This window comes from Alligator sinensis, unplaced genomic scaffold (genome assembly GCF_000455745.1).
Source record: "Alligator sinensis unplaced genomic scaffold, ASM45574v1 scaffold438_1, whole genome shotgun sequence".
NCBI classification, from domain to species: Eukaryota; Metazoa; Chordata; order Crocodylia; family Alligatoridae; genus Alligator; species Alligator sinensis.
Window position 1 is genome coordinate 167,797 of NW_005843131.1, and position 20,052 is coordinate 187,848.

Consider the following 20,052-nt stretch of genomic DNA (forward strand, 5'->3'; position numbering starts at 1 on the left):
TGTGCGGGTACAAAATGTGAGAAACCGGTCGTGGAAAAAAACCCTGAAGAAAGCATAGGAGCAGGCAGCATTACGTAGCTGCAGCCTCAGGGGCCAGGTTGAGATCCTTGGCATGATTCGTGATTCACTGAATTTCCACCTATATTAAAATAAAGGAAGAGAAACCCTTCCTAAACACAGGCCTCTATGTCTTCACACAAGTGAATGCAAATGGTTTTTTCTGACCTCTGTCCCTTGTTCTTTGTGAGCTCAGTCCTGCTGGAAGGTGCTGAGTACTTGGGCCCAAGGCACTTAAGGACGTGCTTAAGTGTACGCAGATGAGTGGGCCTGCTGAAGTCACAAACTAATCGTGCTTAAGCATGATTCAAGTTACTCGTGTGCTCCGCTGTGTCAGGGCCACTCAGCGCCGTACAGGATTGAGCCCCGCCTGCCCGGTTTTCCTTAACGGTGTTTGTGTCTTGGTCAACCAGGGCATCACGCAACAAATCTGAAAAGAAAAGGAGAGACCAGTTCAATGTCCTCATTAAAGAGCTCTGCACGATGCTGCAGGGCCACGGCCACCCTCTCAAGATGGACAAGTCCACGATACTGCAGCGGACCATCGACTTCTTGCAGAAACAGAAAGGTACCAGAGAGCGCTTCGTGAGCCCTGCACGGGGCACGGGGCCATCGTGCAGGGTGGCAGCCTGCCAGCCGTTCATTCCTGATAGGAGGGAGGGTTTGAGTTCCCCGAGTAGTGATGGGGTGACCGCCCAGACATGACCTCCAGGGAAGGATGCGTCTGAGCGCTCTGAGGCAGTGCTTATCCATTCCTGACTCTGTGCCTATCACCAAGTGCACGGGGAGCATCACTCCGTTAGTGATAACGTTGTCTGGTGATGAGAGCTTGTCTCCCTCCCAGAGCTAGACTGGCAGGGCAATGGGGGTGGGAAAGTCCGTGTGGCTGTTGCACGCTGTGCGCTGCAGCTATTCGGTGAATAAACAGAGGGCCGTGCATCCCACGCCCTTCCCATGCAGAGAAGAAAGGCCGCATTCAGGTTAGTGCTCTGCTGCTTGCAAGTCACGGAGCAAGGTGCAGCTGGGGTCTGGCCCTGCTAGGGTGCAGATGCCCCAGCGTGGTATTATGTGCCAGCGAGCAGCTGCGCATAGCACCGCGAGCTGGGGTAAAATCCCTGCTCCCATGGGCTCTTCCTCTGGCGTCAGCTGAGGCCAGACTTGGCTGTCAGCGATGCCAGTGTGAATTTAGAGTGACCCCGCTGGCTTTGGTGGGATTACTCCAAATTTACACTGGCTTAGCTGAATTGGACTGCGGCTGTCAGGTTTTAGCGGTTTCTCCAGGTATCTGATTTTTCTCCTCCTTCACGGATGTCACCTTTTTTGATCTCCTGTTACATTTGTACGATGATGGGGCGGAGGACACCTAGGGCATTCAAGCTGGCTGTGAAGAGTACATTCAAAATCATCCCACCCTAGCCTTGCTTAGACGTGCTAGTGTTTCCTCAAAAATTAAAAAACTCTTCAACTGAAGCTGTTTCTCTGTTATTCTCTCTAAGAAATCACAGCACAGACAGAGGCCTGTGAGATCAGACAGGACTGGAAGCCTTCATTTCTTAGCAATGAGGAGTTCACCCAGTTGATGTTAGAGGTAAGATGACATTACAGATGCATAAATATGAGGAGGAAGGTGGACTGGCAAGGAGACCCCCTCTCGGTCGTGGTACTCACTACCTGTTGGGTGGCCAGACAGAGGTCTGAACGCCCCTTTCACCGTTGCTGTGACATGTAGAGGAGGATGGTGGAAGAGGAGCATCCGGCCTGAGCTCACCTACCTTTATGCAAACCTTTACCAGTGGTGCTCCTGATTTCTTGTCCCTGCTGTTGTTGCAGTGAATTCTCTCCTCCTTCGCAGCCCGCCCCTGCTGCTAGCCACACCAAAAATAAGGGTGTATGCCGGGCTGAGCTGGGAGGCAGTGCAGTGTCTTAGTTACTCCTTTTCATCAGGATGTCATGACTCACCCCCTTGGAAAAGGCTGCTCACTCTTTCTGGGAATTTCTCTTACCAAACAAGTTAGTTCATCCTAATTGACTCCAAACCGGTTCCAGCCTAAGAGATGGCAGTGGAAGAAGAGTTTGTAAGTAAGAACTGCTGTTCTTTGGGGGAGTTTGGCGCACCATCTCCCATCCGTCTCTGCTCCCCGTGGGCTTGACTGGAGACCATTCTTAGCACGGGCTGTGGGAGAGGCGGCTGTTCGCTGTGCCGACCAGACAGAAAACTCACGACCTTAGCGGCTGCCCAAGAAGAACAGGAAAATGAGCTGGAGATACGGAAAGGAAATGTGTTCGCTCAGAAGGAAGAGACAGAGAACTAACCCTGTGCCAGGGCTCCTGTCCCCTTTTCTTAGACACACACAGCCCCTGCTCACCCAGCCTGTCTTATTTTTACATCTAAGACAAGAATCATAGCTGGAGGACAAAGAAAAGCTGTTGTGAGCTGAGTAGGAAAACCCAGTTATTTCTGCAACCTAACAAATCAGTTGGAGTTTTAAGCAAATAATTGTTTTAAATCTCTTCCAGTTTAGCCATAAAACTACAATACTATAGGCCAAAAAACTACATTATCTTTCTAGCTAACTAGCTACCCAGCTATCTCCTCTCCTGCTGTGCTCCCGTGACACGGCATCGCTGCATGCGTAAGTCAGTTAACTCTGGTCCAACCTGCTTGGTGTAATGGGAGTCCCTGAAGTCAACAGGTTTGGATGAGCGTCGAGCATCCTGCATCTTTCTTCATGTTAAATAAACACCCACTAGACACAAAATACACGATAAATTAATGTTAATGAGAAGATGAGGAGAAGATCAGAAGAAGTCTGGATTATCTGCCATGTATAGTAATTACTTTTCTTTTTTTCCATATTGATTCATAATTGAATTGTGTTGGCTTTAGACTGTTAGAGGCATCACCTTTAAAAAATTAACCTATTTTCTGTATTTGAAGTCACTACAAACAGTGCATTTTTCTGTCTTATTTTTTAATCTGCCTTTTATCATTAGGCTTTAGACGGATTCCTCATTGCACTTACCACTGATGGGATTATTATTTATGTATCTGATAGTGTCTCTTCCCTTCTTGGGCATGTACCGGTAAGTTCGAAGTATTTTGTTTGTTTAAGTCTTTCCTGCTTCCCCTAAGATATCCAGGTTGTTACACACACAATATTTGCTGTTGGTACCTGGTGCTTAAAAAAGCAATGCAAGGACAAAGTGGGGTTATTCCTGTGGGGCTTCTACCCCCTCGTCTGATACAGCGGGAACTCAGTTGACTCCCAGAGCAAACAAAAGTTTGATTTGCTGCTCGAGAGCTAAAAAGCCAAGGCTGTATAACTGAGTGGCTGCAAATTGGACACAGGGAACCTATAACACACCCCAACCAGTGGGTTACGACTGCCAGGGACAAGCACAAAGCAACCAGCTCAAGTCGCGGCTCATTTTTTTTTATAGCAGTCATGGGCAGTGTTTAAGACTACCTCATGTCTGTGTGTCTGGCCCACCACGTATGGGCCAGACACACATGCCCACCCATAGGCATGTGGGTGTCAGGGTACAACCCTGTACACACATACACCTGGGCTTTCCAAAAATCCAGGAGTGAAAATGTGTCTCGGTGTTTCACGTGGCACCCCCAACACTCACAGAGCGGGCCTCACAAGCACAGCAGCTTTTGCTTGTAAAACACACAGTGTAACTAGAGGTGGGTGAGAGGGGCACCCACCTTTGGTGCCTAATTCAGAGGGGTGCTGGAGTCACCCCCACCCCATTTGGGCTCTGGCAGCCTTCTCGTGGCAGGAGCTCCGAGCTAATCTCCAGCTGCAGCAGCTCAGCCAGGTACACCCTTCTTCACATGCTCCCGCAACGCTGTTTTCAGATTGCAGAGCCCTTGCTCCTGGATCCTGAACCCATTGCCCCCGTTCATGGATCCCCTTGGATTCCCCCTCCCCTGCCCAGAGCCTGCATGCCCCCTTCCCCGTATGCTGCACCCCTGCTCTCCTGCAGGGTTTGCCCTGAGGGAAACTGCTTGTTTCACTACTGGGCCCTGGCATCCTTTGGTGCCCAAGATGCAGAGGGAAAGATGATTCTGCATGGGATAAAACACTGGATTCATGTTTCTGATCATGGAAGGATGGATTGCAACATTACATGAAGTACGGGGCAATATGTAGCAGCCCGAGGGGACCGAGAGTCACGCTTCTCCCAATCTTAAGCAGTCCCGCGAGAGCGGCAGCGTCTGCCCGCTGTTGTGGCAGCTGATGGAAGCGCGTGCCCCGGTGAAGGTTTGCTGTTGAACGTGACAAAGCATTCTTTTGTATCAGTCAGATTTGGTGGACCAAAATATATTAAACTTTCTGCCTGAGCGGGAACAGAGCGAGGTCTACAAGCTCCTTTCATCCCACGTGCTCATGACGGATCCCGTAGCAACTGACTTTCTCCACGGTAAGTTCCTCTCTTTTCAGTTTTGGGGAAAGAGGCTAAATAGGCCAGTGGAGACCGATGCTTTTCAGGTGGACAGCACCCTCCCCTGCCCTGCCTGCGTCACGTGTTTCAAATACTTAATGTACAAAATGCCACTCATCATCCGGCTGCTGGTCTGATGAGGACCTTTTAATTTGTACAGTTGTCTTTCATTGAGTTACTTTCTTGGGGTGGAGGTGGGAGGAGTAAAAGGGGGTAAACGTGGCTTTGGGAGGATTTTCCCTCCACCAGGCCATGTAAGAGGGTCTCAGGAAGCAGAAATGGGACAGTAAGAGCCTTTTATGCAGACCTGGTCCTTCTAGCTAGTGAAAGGACCACAGCAAGGAAGAAGACATGTCCCCTGTTCTTATTCCTCCATGTGCAGAGCACCCACCTCTGCTTTAGTTCGCACTTGCATACTATTCAGGCTGTCACTATGAGACTTAAGCGGGGCTCAGGCCTTGTGCTTGTCTTCTACGCAGGAGGGATTTCACTTTTGCCCAAGTTCATGTAATGAACAGCCTTGGTGCCTGCTAACAGGAGGTAAAGCTAGATCCAAAGCCTGCTGCACTGAAGAGGATCCCCTTGACCGTAGTGGGCATTAGTGGATTGACCTTGCTGGGCACTGGCAAAAACAGAGCATGTCATTTAAAGGCTTTGTGTGAAATGTTGGCTCCCTGAAGTCAATGGCAAGACACACAAAGTGACTTCAGGGCAGCCAGTTTTCAGCCCAGCTACAGCAAAGAAGAGGTGACCAGGGATCGGGCAGAAAGATTTTTTTCCTGTGCCAGGCGAACAAACAGATTGTTTCCCCTTGTTACTATTGATATTCCTTTTGGATAGGTGGCACATCCCAGCAGAATGTGCTCCGATACGCCACTGAAGATAGATTAGATAGGCAGAGCATGTCCAAATGCAAACTGAAGGGCTTTCAGTGATGTTCCTCTCTGTTTTGTTTCAGCTGAAAAACAAATAGAGTTCTGCTGCCATTTAGCAAGAGGCAGCTTAGATCCAAATGAGCCCCTCACGTACGAATATGTGAAATTTGTAGTGGATTTTAAATATTTTACTCACGGTAAGTTATTGCTACCATCCATTTTTCCCTCTGCCTCTCTTACTTGCACCGTCTCTTTGTCCATAGCCACTTAATGGTCTTGTTGCAGTTAAAAATGACGTGTAGGCAGCAGAACGGTGATCTGCTGTAGATGTGGTGGCATTTATTATGTGATAGGACTGATGTGGTCATTGGTCAGAAGGGTAGTAGTGCAGTTCTCCAATTGCTTTAATCAGTGTTAAAGAGACTGTTTTATATTAACCTAAGTTTGGGCTGGTTGCACAATTTTGAAACAGCCTGGACTTTACAAACCCAACAGCATAAAAAACCCAGATTGCTTGAAAGGAAATGCCATTCATTAACTGGCAGTGGAAGAAGTCTGCAAAATCTGGATTCTTGCGGGGGGGGACTGGGGTTGATGCAAAAATGACCATTTCCTGGGAATACTATGAAAAAATAATAGGATATCTTCCTCGCATGTAGGGAGTGCCCCCATGGATACGTTCCTCCCTTCCGTCCGGCTCTCACTCTGCCGTGCAGTGCAATTGAAAGTGTGATGGAAACCATCCACAAAGTTGTTATGCATTAACTTTGTGGCTTATTCCTTGTTTTATCACACCGTTAATTGCATTAACGAGTGGCCAGGTTGGTACTTAAGGTGGGATTAACTGGTTAATCGTGTCTTAAGTGTAAAGTTTGCCTGGGGCCTAAGAAACATAGAGGTTGTGTGCTGAATTTAAGGGAACAGCTTGGTCTGTTTGTTTGCATGAGCACTAATCATATCAAAAGTTAAAAGAGATTTTATTTGCACCGTTCTGGTGATAGGCAGCTGAGAAAGGCATGTGCTGCTAGGTTTGCCCAGGGTATGTCCAGCTACGGGCCTCAGGACGAATTTGTCACTACTCCATGCTGCATGCCACTGGGGCTGTTCGTTGCATTGCGATCCATGAGGCTTAGGTACATGGAACAAATACAGTACAAAAACTGCAAGGCAGAAGAGAATTTGTGCTACTCTCTTGTGACTGTTTGCAAAGACTTCATGTTTTCTGGGGTTATGGTGGGCCTTGTATGTCTGCCTGAGATCTGCAGTGAAGAAAGCTTGTTTTCCCAAGTATATTCCTGCCTAAGCAGAGAGTTGGGAAAATAAATATGAAACATAGCAAAAATTAAAAGAAAAAAGCAGTAAAACCAGCAACAGCTGATGCTCAGTGTCTTTGCTATGAGGTAGCCCAGAGTTTCACTGTCCTTTATAAAGGAGGGCAGGCTGTGTATGTACAGGCTGAGCTGAACAGAGCTATTTCAAATAGATTTTCTTTAACATGGGAATTGCTCTGGCACCTCTGTCACTTGGAACACAGTTGAGCCAAAAGAGAGTATTAGATGCAAAGAAATCACCAAAGTCTGAAATAATCGTCTTTGGGACAAAGGCTCTAAGAGCACGTATCAGCCTGGCTCTGAGCTCTGGGCAGAAGAGGCTAATGGTTTGACTTGGCCAGTTCCTGGATCGGCCTTGCCAATAGTGGAGGGATTTTCTTCTTCTTCTTTGTTAAATATCTGCTGACTGGGCCTGTTTTGCATGTAGTGCCTACGCCTGCCTGTAATGGCTTTGAGTCAGCTATTGCACGAGCATTCAGGTCAGCTACGGAGGACCAGATTTGCCTCGTCGCGACTGTTCGTCTCGTCACCCCGCAGTTCTTAAAGGTGAGAGCTCTTGTCTGGCCGCCTTGGGGATCAGCTTGAAAGTCAGGCGGTTCCCACGAGTGCTGCTCCCAGGCCTTCAAGCTGGGTCATTACTGTTTAATGCAGAACAGCCTTCGGTTCTGCATTTTTGAGAGTAGGGTGGGGAGGTATAAAGGATTCACAACAGAGGACTTTGTGAGTGAACAGCAATGCTGTTGCATTCAGGGTTAGCTTGGGGTGTCCTTTTAAAATAGTGGAAAATAAGACAGGCCCTTTAGCAGTGCAGTTTGAGAAGAGCCATTGATAGCAGGAGGGCAGCTCCTCTGAGCAGTACCTTCTGCAGTCACAGCAGCATCCCTTGAGACACTGCATCCCATAAAATAAGTCTCCCAACCCATCAAATGCCTGAGATTGCCCCCCGCCTGTTTTCAGATGGTGGAACTATATTTGAGTCATCCTCTTTTTATGCCTGCCCCGTGCACCATCATGCTATGTGACTGATGGTGCCAATGAGGAGAGCAAAATCAGCCAGGCCCCCCAGTGTCAGCAAGACGGGAAAGAACTTGGTGGAACATGACAATCCCAACTACAATGCTCCCCAAAGTGGGTGGAAGAGGATTTTGTCTAAGGATAGCAGCATTGCACTGCTGACTTACGTCCTCACCTCTGGCACCGACTCAGCCCAGGATAAATCGCTCCAACTCGCCTGCCAAATGAGATTCACGCATGCCTCCGAGAGGTGGAGCAATGAATAATGTCAGTGCTTTAAAGCTTCCCATTCTGGCAGGGTTGGCTCGAATAAGTGGGTTTCATCTCAAAAGGGTCTTTGTAGGTTGTTATAAAACTCTTTCTCATAGAAGCCATTTTCTCGGAGTTCAATATCAAAATGTACCAACTGTTCCACAGGAGCTCTGCAACACTGAAGAGCCGTGTGAAGAATTCACATCAAGACATAGCCTGGAGTGGAAATTTTTATCCTTGGACCATAGGTGAGAGGCTTGCTTTTAAGAAATAAAACTCGTGGTGGTTGACAAATAACACATTAGGGTTCAAAATGGACCGCTCTGTGTTAAGATTGGCAAATGTTGGGACCCCGAGGGCAACATTTTGCATTGAATTAGAAAACTAAGGTGATAATGCTTAAAATCAATGCATCAAGGCTTGATTTCTTCAATATGTACAGTAGGTAAGGAATCGTGTGAAGCTTTGTTTAAAGTGAACTGGAAAAGTGCCTGTGTTGCTGAATAAGTTACTGGTGGACTTTCTGGACCACATCTTTAGATGATGGAAATCAGCATCACTTCACTTATTTAAATGGTTAATTCCTAGATATAAAATGTTGATTTGCCTCTTGACCAAAAAAACTAAAGGTAAACAATTTTTTTTTTTAAGTTTTAATTCCTGGCTGATTTTAACGTAATAGAGGACATATTATTGAATGAAATCCTTGAAACCATTGAAACCTTTATGAATTACTATAGGCTTAGTTTTTCCAGAGAAAGCTCAGAGCTTTTTTCTTCTTCCTACATTTTATGTAAGCCTGAAAGCACCACAGCATTATGCACAGTCCGTGATTACACAGCGCGTGACTATACTGACTTTTTAGACTATAACCACAGTTACCCTTGGAAACACAATGACTGATAAGTAAGAATTCAGCAAAGGAACTTTCTTTGAAAGAAAACCAAATACCAACTTTTATATATATCTATATATCTATATATCACATCCCTCCCTCAACATATATTCCAAGAGGGAGGGATGTGATAGTTCAAGAAATGGAAATTCATGTTAAACAAGATCGCTATGCTGGAAATCTCATTTTGAGGCATAGCTGAGAAACCACTTGTACTGCAGACTTGCGGTTAATGATACGTGGTTTGAGGTGGCTTGTATAACATTCATACTGTCTAGGTCTAATTAGCGTAACTTTCTATGAATTGCAATGGGTAGAAACAACAGTCTAAACTTTCAAAAGCAGGGACCTAACGTTAGCTTCCTAAATCTGTGTTTCAGTGGCTACGCAAATTGATTTGCAGAAGCAGCTTCTGTGAGTAAGGCGAGCAAGAGCTTTATTAAAATGTATCAAAGTGCCTTCTGACGAATCTGGGAGATGACTCAGAGAGGAGGTTTTTAGCGAGCAGGTTCTGGAAGTGACTTCAGACCTAGTTATATCCCCAGCAACGACACCATCACTACAGAGAGCAAATGAAGCTAATCTAGACGTTAAGCCAGGATTTGTGACAGTCCCTGATGTAAGCAGTGAGCACAGACCCAAGAGCGAGAGGAAGATCGTGTGGGCTGACTCACTTAACCGTTGGCTCGAACGGCACTACTATCATAGGGGCCCGTGAAAGCCTGCAATGCTTGCATAGAATAATATCAGCGATTCCTTGCTGGTTACTTTCCCCTCTCGCAGCCTGATCCCGAAACGTGCTGAGGCAAAAGGAATAGAGGGCAATCAGCTTTGAAATCAGACCCTCAGCCCTTTGGATTGGCATATGGTATATGACCGAGCACAGGAGCAATTGAGGACAGCGTTCTAGGGCAGTTGTATTGAGCTAGATAAACACTGGCAAACTGGAAACATCTGGAGCCTAAAACCTACATATAAACATCATTTAAAGGGAAAAAAAACCCTGAACTGCCTACTTTTTATTGGTCTATTTCTGTTCTGTACTCTGTTCCTTTCCTCATTTTCCACTGCTGTAATTAGAGAGTACAGTATCTGCTCCTACGATGCTGGCCCTTGGGTGAGATGGTTTAAAGCCCTTCCCTTTGGCTTTTCTCACCGCTTGCCATCATTGACTTCCCCGTCGGAAAACTCGAAGAGGGCCAAGCGAGTCCCATTGCGCAGACAGTTGCAGACATCCCTGCGGGCGACTGAGCTCAGCCAAACCGTTGTTCGGCTGGCATGCCAACGCACTGACACATCGCAAGTGAGAAGCATTTTGTGGTTCCCTTCTCGGTGAAAGAGCCCATTCCTAGTGGCATTTCTGAACGCGCCGGTTTAAAATGCTTATCTCTCATTCATCTGAAAGACATGATTGTCAGGGAGATAAATATATCTTTGAAGGCCCAGGAGACATTGGCACGGGTGACTCCAGAGTCACTAGGAAAAGGCAGGTTAATAAACACACACGCCGTCATGTTTTAACAGAAATCTGGGTCAGGTGGAGAGAAGGAGCACAGCGCTCTAGAAATAGCTACCCATGGTAAATCCGACTGTGTTGTTTGTCTTGTGGTAGGATCCACAACCTGGCCCAAAGATCTCCCTATCCGCCAAGGGTGAGGGCTGGTTTCCTCGTGCTGGGATCTGAACCAGGAGTTGTTCAAGAACGTGCTTTTTTCTGATGGCCCCAAGGAACCATTATTGAGCCATTATCATTAGGGCTCTGGCCCTAATACTGCCACACCCCTTCGTTAGGTATGATGGAGATGGTAGCATGGAAGTCCTGGATGATCCTCCCTGGCTGAGTTTGTTCACTGTTTCAGTCTGGCAGTGGCTGGTTCATATGTAGAAAGGTTCATGAGCCGGCTACAGCCTTCCCTAGCTGTGCTACCTCTCTTTAGCTCAGGTAGTTGAGGCTTGTGCTTTGTGATCGTGAGTTGGCAAGTTCAGTTCCCACTTCTGATAGGTGTGTGCAACCTGAGGGCCTTTTCTCATGTATGCTGGTTTAACCATATGGTGGAGCTGAGAGCATAGAAAAGTTAGGGTTAGAAGGGACCTCAGGAGGTCATCCAGTCCAGCCCCCATAAAGGGACCTCAGCTCATTTTCTGTATTTGCAGTTCATAAACATATTTTAAAAAGGTTTTCATGTGAAACAGCAGAAGTGCAAACAGTACAGAAATCTCCTTGGGCCTTGGACATGCCCCACAGAATGGACCAGAGCCATTGCTGGGAGGTCTGCCTTGATTTCAGCAGCCGCTGGACTGGGCGGCTGGGGTGGGCTTGCTTTGTCACATAGGTGACTGGTTGTTTCTGCTTGTTAAGGCCATACAGGTATGAGATGCACATGCCTGATCTCTAAACCATGTCAAATAGAGGGGATTAAAGACCCAAAGTCCATTCCACTACCACTTTACTCCTTTTGTTGTTTCCTAGTGCTTCTTCCAGCCTTTTTTTTAGCTGTTCCATGTGATGGGACATCCACTTCATGAATGGAAAGTATAGAGCAAGTATCAGGAGAAGCTTCTTGAGCGTGAGCTCTAAGACCCCACCACTTGAAACATCAATGGGAGGTACCCTGGAAAGTTTAGTACAGGCCGGTGTGGTCAGAAATAGCCTCTTGCCATCTTCACACCTGTGTATCTGCATAGAGCCCGATCCAGGATCACGGAGAATCTTTCGGTGCGAGCTGGATCGGGCCTGTAGAAAGGGCTTGGCTTCTTGCTCTGTGATGCTAGGAGGCCAGCCCAGAGACGCACTTACCTTCTTTCACACCTCGTTGCTTTGCAGCCTCCTGTCGACAGCACACTGTCCACTCTTGCTAAGGCCATGACGGCTTCCCAGGTCCCTCCCTCCTTTACCACCCAGAATCCACTCTGGATTTTGTGATACATGGGGTGGTCCCTTTTCCCCCAATTGACGCCCATCCTGTTATTGTCTGCTCTCATTTCAAACCCATTCCTAGGCCCACTTTTGCCCTCCACCAAGGTGTCCTAAGGCACACAGAAATCAAGGAAGAGCTTTTTTATTATGCGGCCTATTCCCGGGTGGTCTGATTTTAACACATTAGCTGCATGGCCATACTTTGTCTGGAAGGACGAACTGAACCCGGTAGTATCAGCACACCCAACAGCCAAAACAAATAGGCAATATAACAGCAGGAGGGGCAGGGAGCCAAGTAAACACAACATGGCTCAGTTATGCCTTCCAAAGCACAGGCTCCCATCCCCATAAATAGGAGCGCGCTCCTGCACCCAGGGACGCAATTTGGCTGGCTCTTGTATGTAATAGGTATAATAATGACACCTTTGGCCTGACTCTTCTGCCTGCGTGATGATAATTATTTGGCAATTGCTGCACTAACCATGTTGTAGCACACCTTGTTTACCCATTAGGCAGTGTCCCTTTGCCTTTTGAAAGAGCTTTTATTCGTTGGCTATAAAAGCTGGAATTTCGACCTGGGTATTTGCCAGCAGGACTTGGGTAGGAGTGCCCACCTGCGCCCTGTGGTGCCCTCCTCATCTGCGCTAGGTAGGGGAAATGGTCCTGAAAACCAGCTCCGTTTCCGAGGACCAGCATAAGTGGGTGGAAGGCAGCAGTTTTGCTGGTTTCGATTTCCCGAGCTTTTCCATGGGAACAAATTGCTTTGTCTTTGACTCGGGCAGGTCCTGACACACACCGTCGATTCCTCCTCGGCCCGTCTTCTCCAGTTACTCCCAGGATGACATTTACATCCAACCTCCTGGATAATTTTACCCAGGCCCCCATTTATTATGCACACGAACAGCCTTCGTGTTTCTCAACGACATGTCTAACAAGCATGCTTAATGAATGAGTCACTCGCCTTCATGCGTGCCTTCTTCTACACCCACATAATGAGTACAGGCTCTGAAACAACAAACAGATACCTCTCTGAGTCTCAGGTTTTGCACTCTTCTCTGTATTCCTCACCCTTCTGTGCAAGGGCGAGTGTTGCTTCCAATTTGCCGTGCAAGGTGAACGCGTTCGGTGTTTTGTTTGCCGTCAGGGTGTCATTGCATTGGAATTCACTGCTTACTACTTTCTCTCTGTTTTCATTCCAGGGCTCCACCTATTATAGGCTACTTACCTTTTGAGGTCCTGGGAACGTCAGGTTATGATTATTACCACGCCGATGACCTGGAGCTGCTTGCTAGGTGCCATGAACACTGTAAGTTCCTCTCCCCTTGTTTGCCAGGAAACACCATGTGCGCTTTAATCTGGTTTTTCCATTAGGCCGACTCTTGTGCAAACACCATAATCGCAAAAAAAATACACGTTAGGGGGATTGTTCTCCACGCTTGCCTTGTCCACACCTAAGTAGGGAGGCTGAATTCCCCTGGAACGTACAGTTTTATCAGGAGATGTTTTCTAGCTTGGCAGGGGGTGCGTTTGCACACAGTTGTTCAGAAGTGTGGTTCGACGCGTGGTTTGGCCGTCGGTGCTCCTGTCCTCCACTCGTGGCTCTTGTGTGAGTGCCACCGCCGCCTGGGTCTTTGTTGGCGTGTAGAGACGCTAGCCACTTGAAAGCTAGTCCATTTGCTGTAATGAGTGAAGAGATGTTTCAGGTACCGGATACATTTCTTGGCCCCCCTGTCTCATCTCATGGTGTTATCGTCATATTTTTCTAGCTACCTGCAGGTCCCCTAAGGTCCACACCTCTGTCAAGGAACCTCAGTGGGTTGCATCTTCCCTCTTGCTTTTCAAAAAGACTCAAACAGCAAGAGAAACATTGCCTGGCTGACTGTACGGGAGAGACTGTGAAAATAGCTCCACAAATTCTGTCCAGTCCACAAAGGAAATAAACAGAAGCAATGCAGAAATAGCTTTCTTTACCCCAGTCTCGCTCACTTAGGCTAGTCTTTACTCATACTAATAGTCAGCACAAAAAAAGCAGACAGAAGTGGGAGTTTTAAGGGGGAGAAAACCCTTTTTTTGCAATGGCTTGGCGTTCTGTGTCTTTTTAGATACCCGCCTGCTGGATCTGTGAGTGGAATCTGATACTTTGATGTCTAATTTTGCTATTTAGCAGCTTATATTCCCCATCACTGCTCATGTCTGAGCATCTCTCAAACATGAACAGGTTTATCAGCATAAGGCTGCAAAGGACCTGGGTTTATTGCCTTTCCATGCACATGCAAACTAAGGTACAGACAAAGTGGCTTGCCAAAGGCACTTGGGACATTTTTGGACAGTATGGAAGTGAATCCAAATGACTTGACTCTCTTAAGGGTCCCATCTAAGGCTCATCAAAGGCAAAAGGCCAGGAATCTCTAAAAGCATTCAGTTGTAAAAAAATGTTGCTAGGCCAAATCGAGCCAATAGTATTAAGTCAAGAAATTGTTCTTATTGCATTTTTAACAAGAATTGTTAAATGCCATTTTTAAGGTATAGTAGGAGCAGCAGCTGTGAAAGAAAGACATGGCCCCACCATATAGGGCTTCTGTCCACGCCACAAAATTGGCCTTTAAAGTGGCTTAAATGCCCTTTTGCGTTGCTTTAATGGTGCTGCTGTTTGCACGCTCAGCGGCATATTCCGCTTTAAATGACTTTGGTATGTAGCAAGATAAAACACCTCGGAGGTGTCTTAGTTTGCTACCTAACGAAGTGCAACGGTGCACGGGGTGCTGGAAGCTGACGTGCTCAGGGCTTGGTGGGCTTCCAGTGCCCTGTGCACCATCCCTGCTGCCTTCTCCTGCCACCAGCGTGCCCAGCCATCCTCCTGCCACCTTGCCACTCTGCCCCAGGGGCAAACCAGCCATTCCTGGGTGGTCCCAGGCAGAGGAGGTGGAGCAGGGGTGCCTCTCCTGCAGTGGCGGGAGGGGGGAAGAAGGAGGACTCTGAACTTAACCAGTCAAGGTGATTTCCACTCCAAACCTAACCAGTCAAGGTGATTTCCACTCTCCTGTGAAATTTCTACCTTTATCAGGTTCCTGACTTCAAGGCAATAGCGCCTGACATGTGAACTGCCTACTTGTAAAAAGGGCAATAGTCGTTTGGTTGCTGTCATTTATATTTAGCATTGACTAGCAAAGATACAGCGTGGCTGCCTGTCCAAGCCACTGTTTATAGAAATGAACTCAGAACATCAAAACTCTTTCTTTTTAAATCTTTAAATCAGTAGCAGACAATCAAATAAATACGTGGCCTGTGGTTGAGTATGTAAGGCATACTTGGAGAAGCCTGGGTTACATCGCAGTGTAGTACCTTGTTGTGAGATGGGGTGGACTTTTTCATCTCATCTCAGTCCAGTAAGACCGTTCGGTAACTGCTGCTACAGCTGTACAAGTTAGAGTTACACGGCGCTGTCTCACCTGCTCCTGTTGTACCTGTTGTCATTTTGTCTTCTTTTGTTTAACAGTGATGCAATTTGGGAAAGGAAAGTCCTGTTACTACAGATTCTTGACCAAAGGCCAGCAGTGGATATGGCTGCAGACGCACTATTACATCACTTACCACCAGTGGAACTCCAAACCCGAGTTCATTGTTTGCACTCACCTTGTAGTTAGGTAGGAATACGTACGGCCCACGCTGGCTATTTATCCGTGTGCTCATGCTTTACATTTTCCATTCTTGCCGTGTGTTAGTCAAATATCCGCTGTGTCTGTTGACTCCTGGAGATGATACTTAGAGATACAAAAGTCTTGGAGCTGAGAAATTGGAATGTTTTTTAATATGGTTTTCATTACCCGTTTTGTTTTGGTTTTTGGCCATCGAGCCAAACGCCTGGAAGTGACTCCTTCCTGAGTGTCGTCGCCGCCCGTTCCTGCCCCTCCCCATGACACAGATACAGAAAAACTCAAGCTATATATCACCCGAATGTCAGATGGATGACAGCGCCGTGAGAGATTTCTTGTCCACTTCTTTGATCAGAGTTTTAAGTGCTTGTGAATGGAAGCTAGCTTCCATTGCGTTACCCAGGATCATAAAGGAAATTTTAGTACATGACACCCCCTAGCGGTGGCCCTGTTTACACTTCAGCATTATGCAACACGTTGGAGGGACAGCGTGTTGAATGTTTGTGATGCACAAGTATTGGGCAAGACTTTGCTTCTGCTTAAGTCAATAGAAAAGTCCCATTGTTGACTCGGAAAAGATTGGCTCCAGACTTAGACTGGCTGTAGTGGAGGGTTTAGGAAGGTAGTGACATACCCGATTGAAGGCAGGGGAGATTTGCACCTAAATCAGAGAAGTATAACGTAAAGCAGCATGCTTGGAGCGGGGAGGGAATTCCTCTCCAGGTGACTTGAGAGCTGTGGCCCGAGTCCTGACCCAGGACGGGGAGTGCTGAAAGGTTCCCTGGGGAAAGCGGCAGCAAGGATACCCCGGTAGAGCCAGGATGATCCTGACGTGCAGACAGGACCAGCAAAGAATGGCGCCGAGGACTGCAGGGGGAACAAGATTGTTCTGCTGGACGCGTGGACAGCGCAGAGACTGAGACGGAGCCAGGCCCTGGCGCGTCCGAGTGATTCAAGAGGATTTGAAACTTTATCTCAGCAGCGGGACTGCTGTGAACGCGGAGTGGTTAAATATGTTCCTCCAAATGTCATTCCTTATCTGAAGGATTCGTTTTGTGAATTTTCCCTCTTTTGAGCCTTTTCAACATTTGTAAGAACAGGCCTGAGTCAACAGGGGTTAGAGTTAGATAGTCTGAAAGGCAATTCTGAGAACTCCCTTGTACTGATAAGGAGATACGTGTGGGTGGACTTATATATATGTTGATGCAAACCACGTACCAAGTGTTAGTTTAACTGACTTCATTGTTATATTATACAGAGGGATTTCCCTTGAAGCTTTCGTTTCTTCCTCTGCTGTAGCCCAAAGCATAGTATGTCCCAATTCAGTATAGCTCATATCCCAAATTAAACTGATTTATAGACATACTTTTCAGTACATACAGGTAAGGCAGGGCTGAGTGAGTCCTTCTGAGCATGTTGCGGAGGGCATGGCAAGTTTCGCATCGGGGAATTCAGTTGAAAATCTGTTTGACTGGCCCAAACTTCCACTAAAGTTAGCCACGGGGGTGCTGCTTACCCACGGAAAGGGAGCTGGATTTGTGTGTGCAAGGCCAGAGGAATAAAGTGAGGGATCCTTCAAGAAGTATGCATCAGGTTAGCAAGCTGCAGTTGTCTCCGTTTCACAGGCTGTGATGCATTTCCATTAAGCAGTACAAATTTGTTTAAAACCTTTTTTCCCCCTTTTAGTTATGCAGAGGTTCGGGCTCAAAGAAGGCGAGACCTTGGCCTTGAGGAGTCATCAATTGAGCTGGCATCATCTTCTTTGAAGGTATGCTGCGCCTTCACCACAGAGTGACGAGGTCGTTGACTCACACAGATGAAAGGCATGGGTGTCAGAAAAACATCTGAGCTTCTTCCTCCCTCTTTCTCTTTACTCCCTTTGGCTTCCATCACTTCTGGTTCATTGCCTTGCAAACGCACTTTGGGCACGTCTACACATGCACATTTACTGCACAGTAACTAAAATTACTGCACAGTACAGGTGCGCGTCTACGTGTGCACGCCCGTACTGCGCAGTAAATACAGCCACTTATGCCGACTTGAGTGTAAATTTGATACCTGCGTCATGCAGGTATCAAATTTACACCTGATTAGTTACTGCGCAGTAACACTTGTGTAGATGCCTTACTGCGCAGTAACACTGTGTGTATGTGGACTGACTTGGGAATAATTTTATCCCCAAGTCAGTCCACATACAGCGTTAATGTGCTTTCACATTTTCATGGGTAGATGCCAGTCTGTTCCCGCTTACTGTGCAATGATTTACTGCACAGTAAATTTAAGCTGGTATAAATGCACATGTAGACACATGCTGTGTGTATTTTAACACCATATTGCACCACACTGCACTTTCTTAGCTAGTTCCTAGCAATGCAGCCTCAATAATCACATCTTTTGTTGTATGGCTAGGGCAGATCTGACTGCACCCTTCATCCAAGTGAAAGTTTAAACCACTGTCTCAGCAAGAGCAACAAACCATTTTGCAGAGTGCAAAATATTGTTTAAGTTAGAGGCTAAGCAATGCATTAACTCTTGATACCGCAATTCTTCAGACATATTAGAGCCTGAGTACAGATCATTGCCACAGTGTTGGTTGGGTATAGCTGTGCTGTTTTAATACCAGCTCCTTGTGGGTAATCAGACAAAGATTGGAAGTGAAGGGAAAAGAATGATTAATTGATTTTTTTTTTCCAGATCTCAGCCCCGTGTGCAGTGTTGGGCAGGATACCATCCAGCGTTGCGCTATGTTAGAGCAATCATTTCCATGGCTTGAATCAATCTGTTGTTGTCACTCCTGCTCAATTAGCAGGGTCATCTAGGCTAAGGGTTATCAAGAGGGTAAAAATAAGGCATTTTAAAGTAATTTCAAGTGGATCGTTTAGTCATTATCCCTAAAGCTTTTCAGATCTTGCTGTATGGAGCGATTTAAAGGGAAGCAGGGGTGAATAACAGCAAACGCTTTAATACACTGTGGCCCTGACACTGTAGGCTGTTTGGGCATAATGGTCTGTGCTAACACATTTGACTGCTGACTAAATGTGTGTGCGCACGCGTGTGTGCGTGTGTGTAGTTTCCTTGCTTAAAGAGCCTCTCTCACATTCAAACCAATGTCATTCTAGCAGACAGTTTCCTCTGACCTGCGCTGGCACAGCCGTCTTGTATTTTCTTTCCCATTCCAACCCGTTGCCTATTATATTTGTCTGTTTGTTTGACTACTGGGGAGATGAAGCAAGAAAAAAAGAATTGGGCAAGTAATTCCTTTGCGCCTGTGCCAGGAATGAAGGGAGCCAGACAAGGAAGGGTTGAATAGGATGACTCCCTGCGATGGGCATGGAGGGTTGGGAAATACAGGGCGGAGAGTGTGACCAGCTTCTCCGCTGTTTGCTCCCAGCAGTCTGCTGGGTGCAAAGTGCCCAGCGTGGTGTGCGAGGTATCTAGGTTGCAGCCATTTTGGTCACGCAGAAAAAGCATCCACGACTCGTGGTAGAGGAGGAGGGCTAGTCAGGCAGTAAAGCAAACTCCCTCTTCCCATTCTGACTTCCCCTGGCCTCAGCTTTAATTTATGGGGCCTGGCTGGAGGGGTGGGGGCTGCTTGAGGAGTCCTGGGGGGCATGGGGTGCTGGTATTGTTATTGCTCATTGCCTGTACCACAGTTGTGCCTCCGGCCCCTTTGAGTCGGGCACCGTACACAGGCCTAATAGGGAATGGAGCCTGCTCTTAAGAGCCGACAGTCTAAACACACAAGGCAGAGGAGGCTGTATTGTTATTCAGGGGTCACAGACGGTGAATCGAGGGCCAGCAAGATTAACTGACTTGCCCAAAATTGCCCAGAAGGTCAGCGGCAGAGATGGGAGCTGATCTCCTGAGTCCTTGGCCAGTGCTTCAGCCACAGACCCATCCTTCCTGGCCGTGTCTCCATTTACACACACGGTGTTAGAGAGCTCCCTGGCGTGTGCACGGATACCTTCGGGCTCCTTTCTTTGCATTTCCAGTTTTCCTCCGTGCCACAACAGCTTTGCTCCGTTGAAGGTGGAACCGAGCAGGAGGGGTTGTCACCGTCTTGGGGACATCTTGCAAGGGGCAGAACCGAACACGTTACTTCCCTCCAGCTCGGGCAGGGGGGTTGGTGTAGGTTGAAGCTGGGCTGCAGGCTACAGATATGGCGCTTTAATTTGGAGTCTGCTAGGGTGTCCGATGAGGAGTTTCAGGGTATTATCTCAAAGGCACGGGGAGCTCTGAGGTATTGGGAAGGCTGGGGCAGGAGGAAACGCTCAGGCTTTTTGCCGTGCATGGACAGCAGGCGCTCTCCCTGATGAGCCTGGCTCACGGGTCACATCTCCGCATGTAGCCTCCACATCTGGTGAGACTTCACGCACTTCATCACAGCCGAACGGCTGTTTCAGGCAAGAACTCCCTGGTGCCATTGGTTTGTTTCCAGTGTGGTGGTGTCCCTTTGGAAAACAGCAAAAGTGGGAGGAGAAGGGCTCTGAGAGCGATGTTGCCTCCTGCTGCGAATACTGGTATGAACCAGGGTCCATTCTATTCATTCCAGAGTCACAAGAGCTACGTGGACATCAGGCAGTGTGGAAACAGCCAGGAAACAAGC

The 20,052-nt window shown here is 47.4% G+C and overlaps 1 protein-coding gene across 1 annotated transcript in view; it reads left to right on the top strand.

The window, feature by feature from the left end:
• LOC102382695 (PAS domain containing repressor 1) overlaps nt 1–20,052 on the top strand; it is a 128,607-nt gene that overhangs the window by 101,339 nt on the left and 7,216 nt on the right. The window contains exons 3-13 of the mRNA XM_006037519.2: nt 471–625; nt 1,554–1,645; nt 3,052–3,141; nt 4,368–4,488; nt 5,468–5,581; nt 7,143–7,261; nt 8,147–8,229; nt 12,993–13,099; nt 15,290–15,437; nt 17,133–17,214; nt 19,999–20,052. The exon at nt 19,999–20,052 is cut by the window's right edge and continues 64 nt beyond it. Of these exons, the coding sequence (XP_006037581.2) occupies nt 471–625; nt 1,554–1,645; nt 3,052–3,141; nt 4,368–4,488; nt 5,468–5,581; nt 7,143–7,261; nt 8,147–8,229; nt 12,993–13,099; nt 15,290–15,437; nt 17,133–17,214; nt 19,999–20,052 (1,165 nt within the window). The remainder of the gene's footprint in view (nt 1–470; nt 626–1,553; nt 1,646–3,051; nt 3,142–4,367; nt 4,489–5,467; nt 5,582–7,142; nt 7,262–8,146; nt 8,230–12,992; nt 13,100–15,289; nt 15,438–17,132; nt 17,215–19,998) is intronic.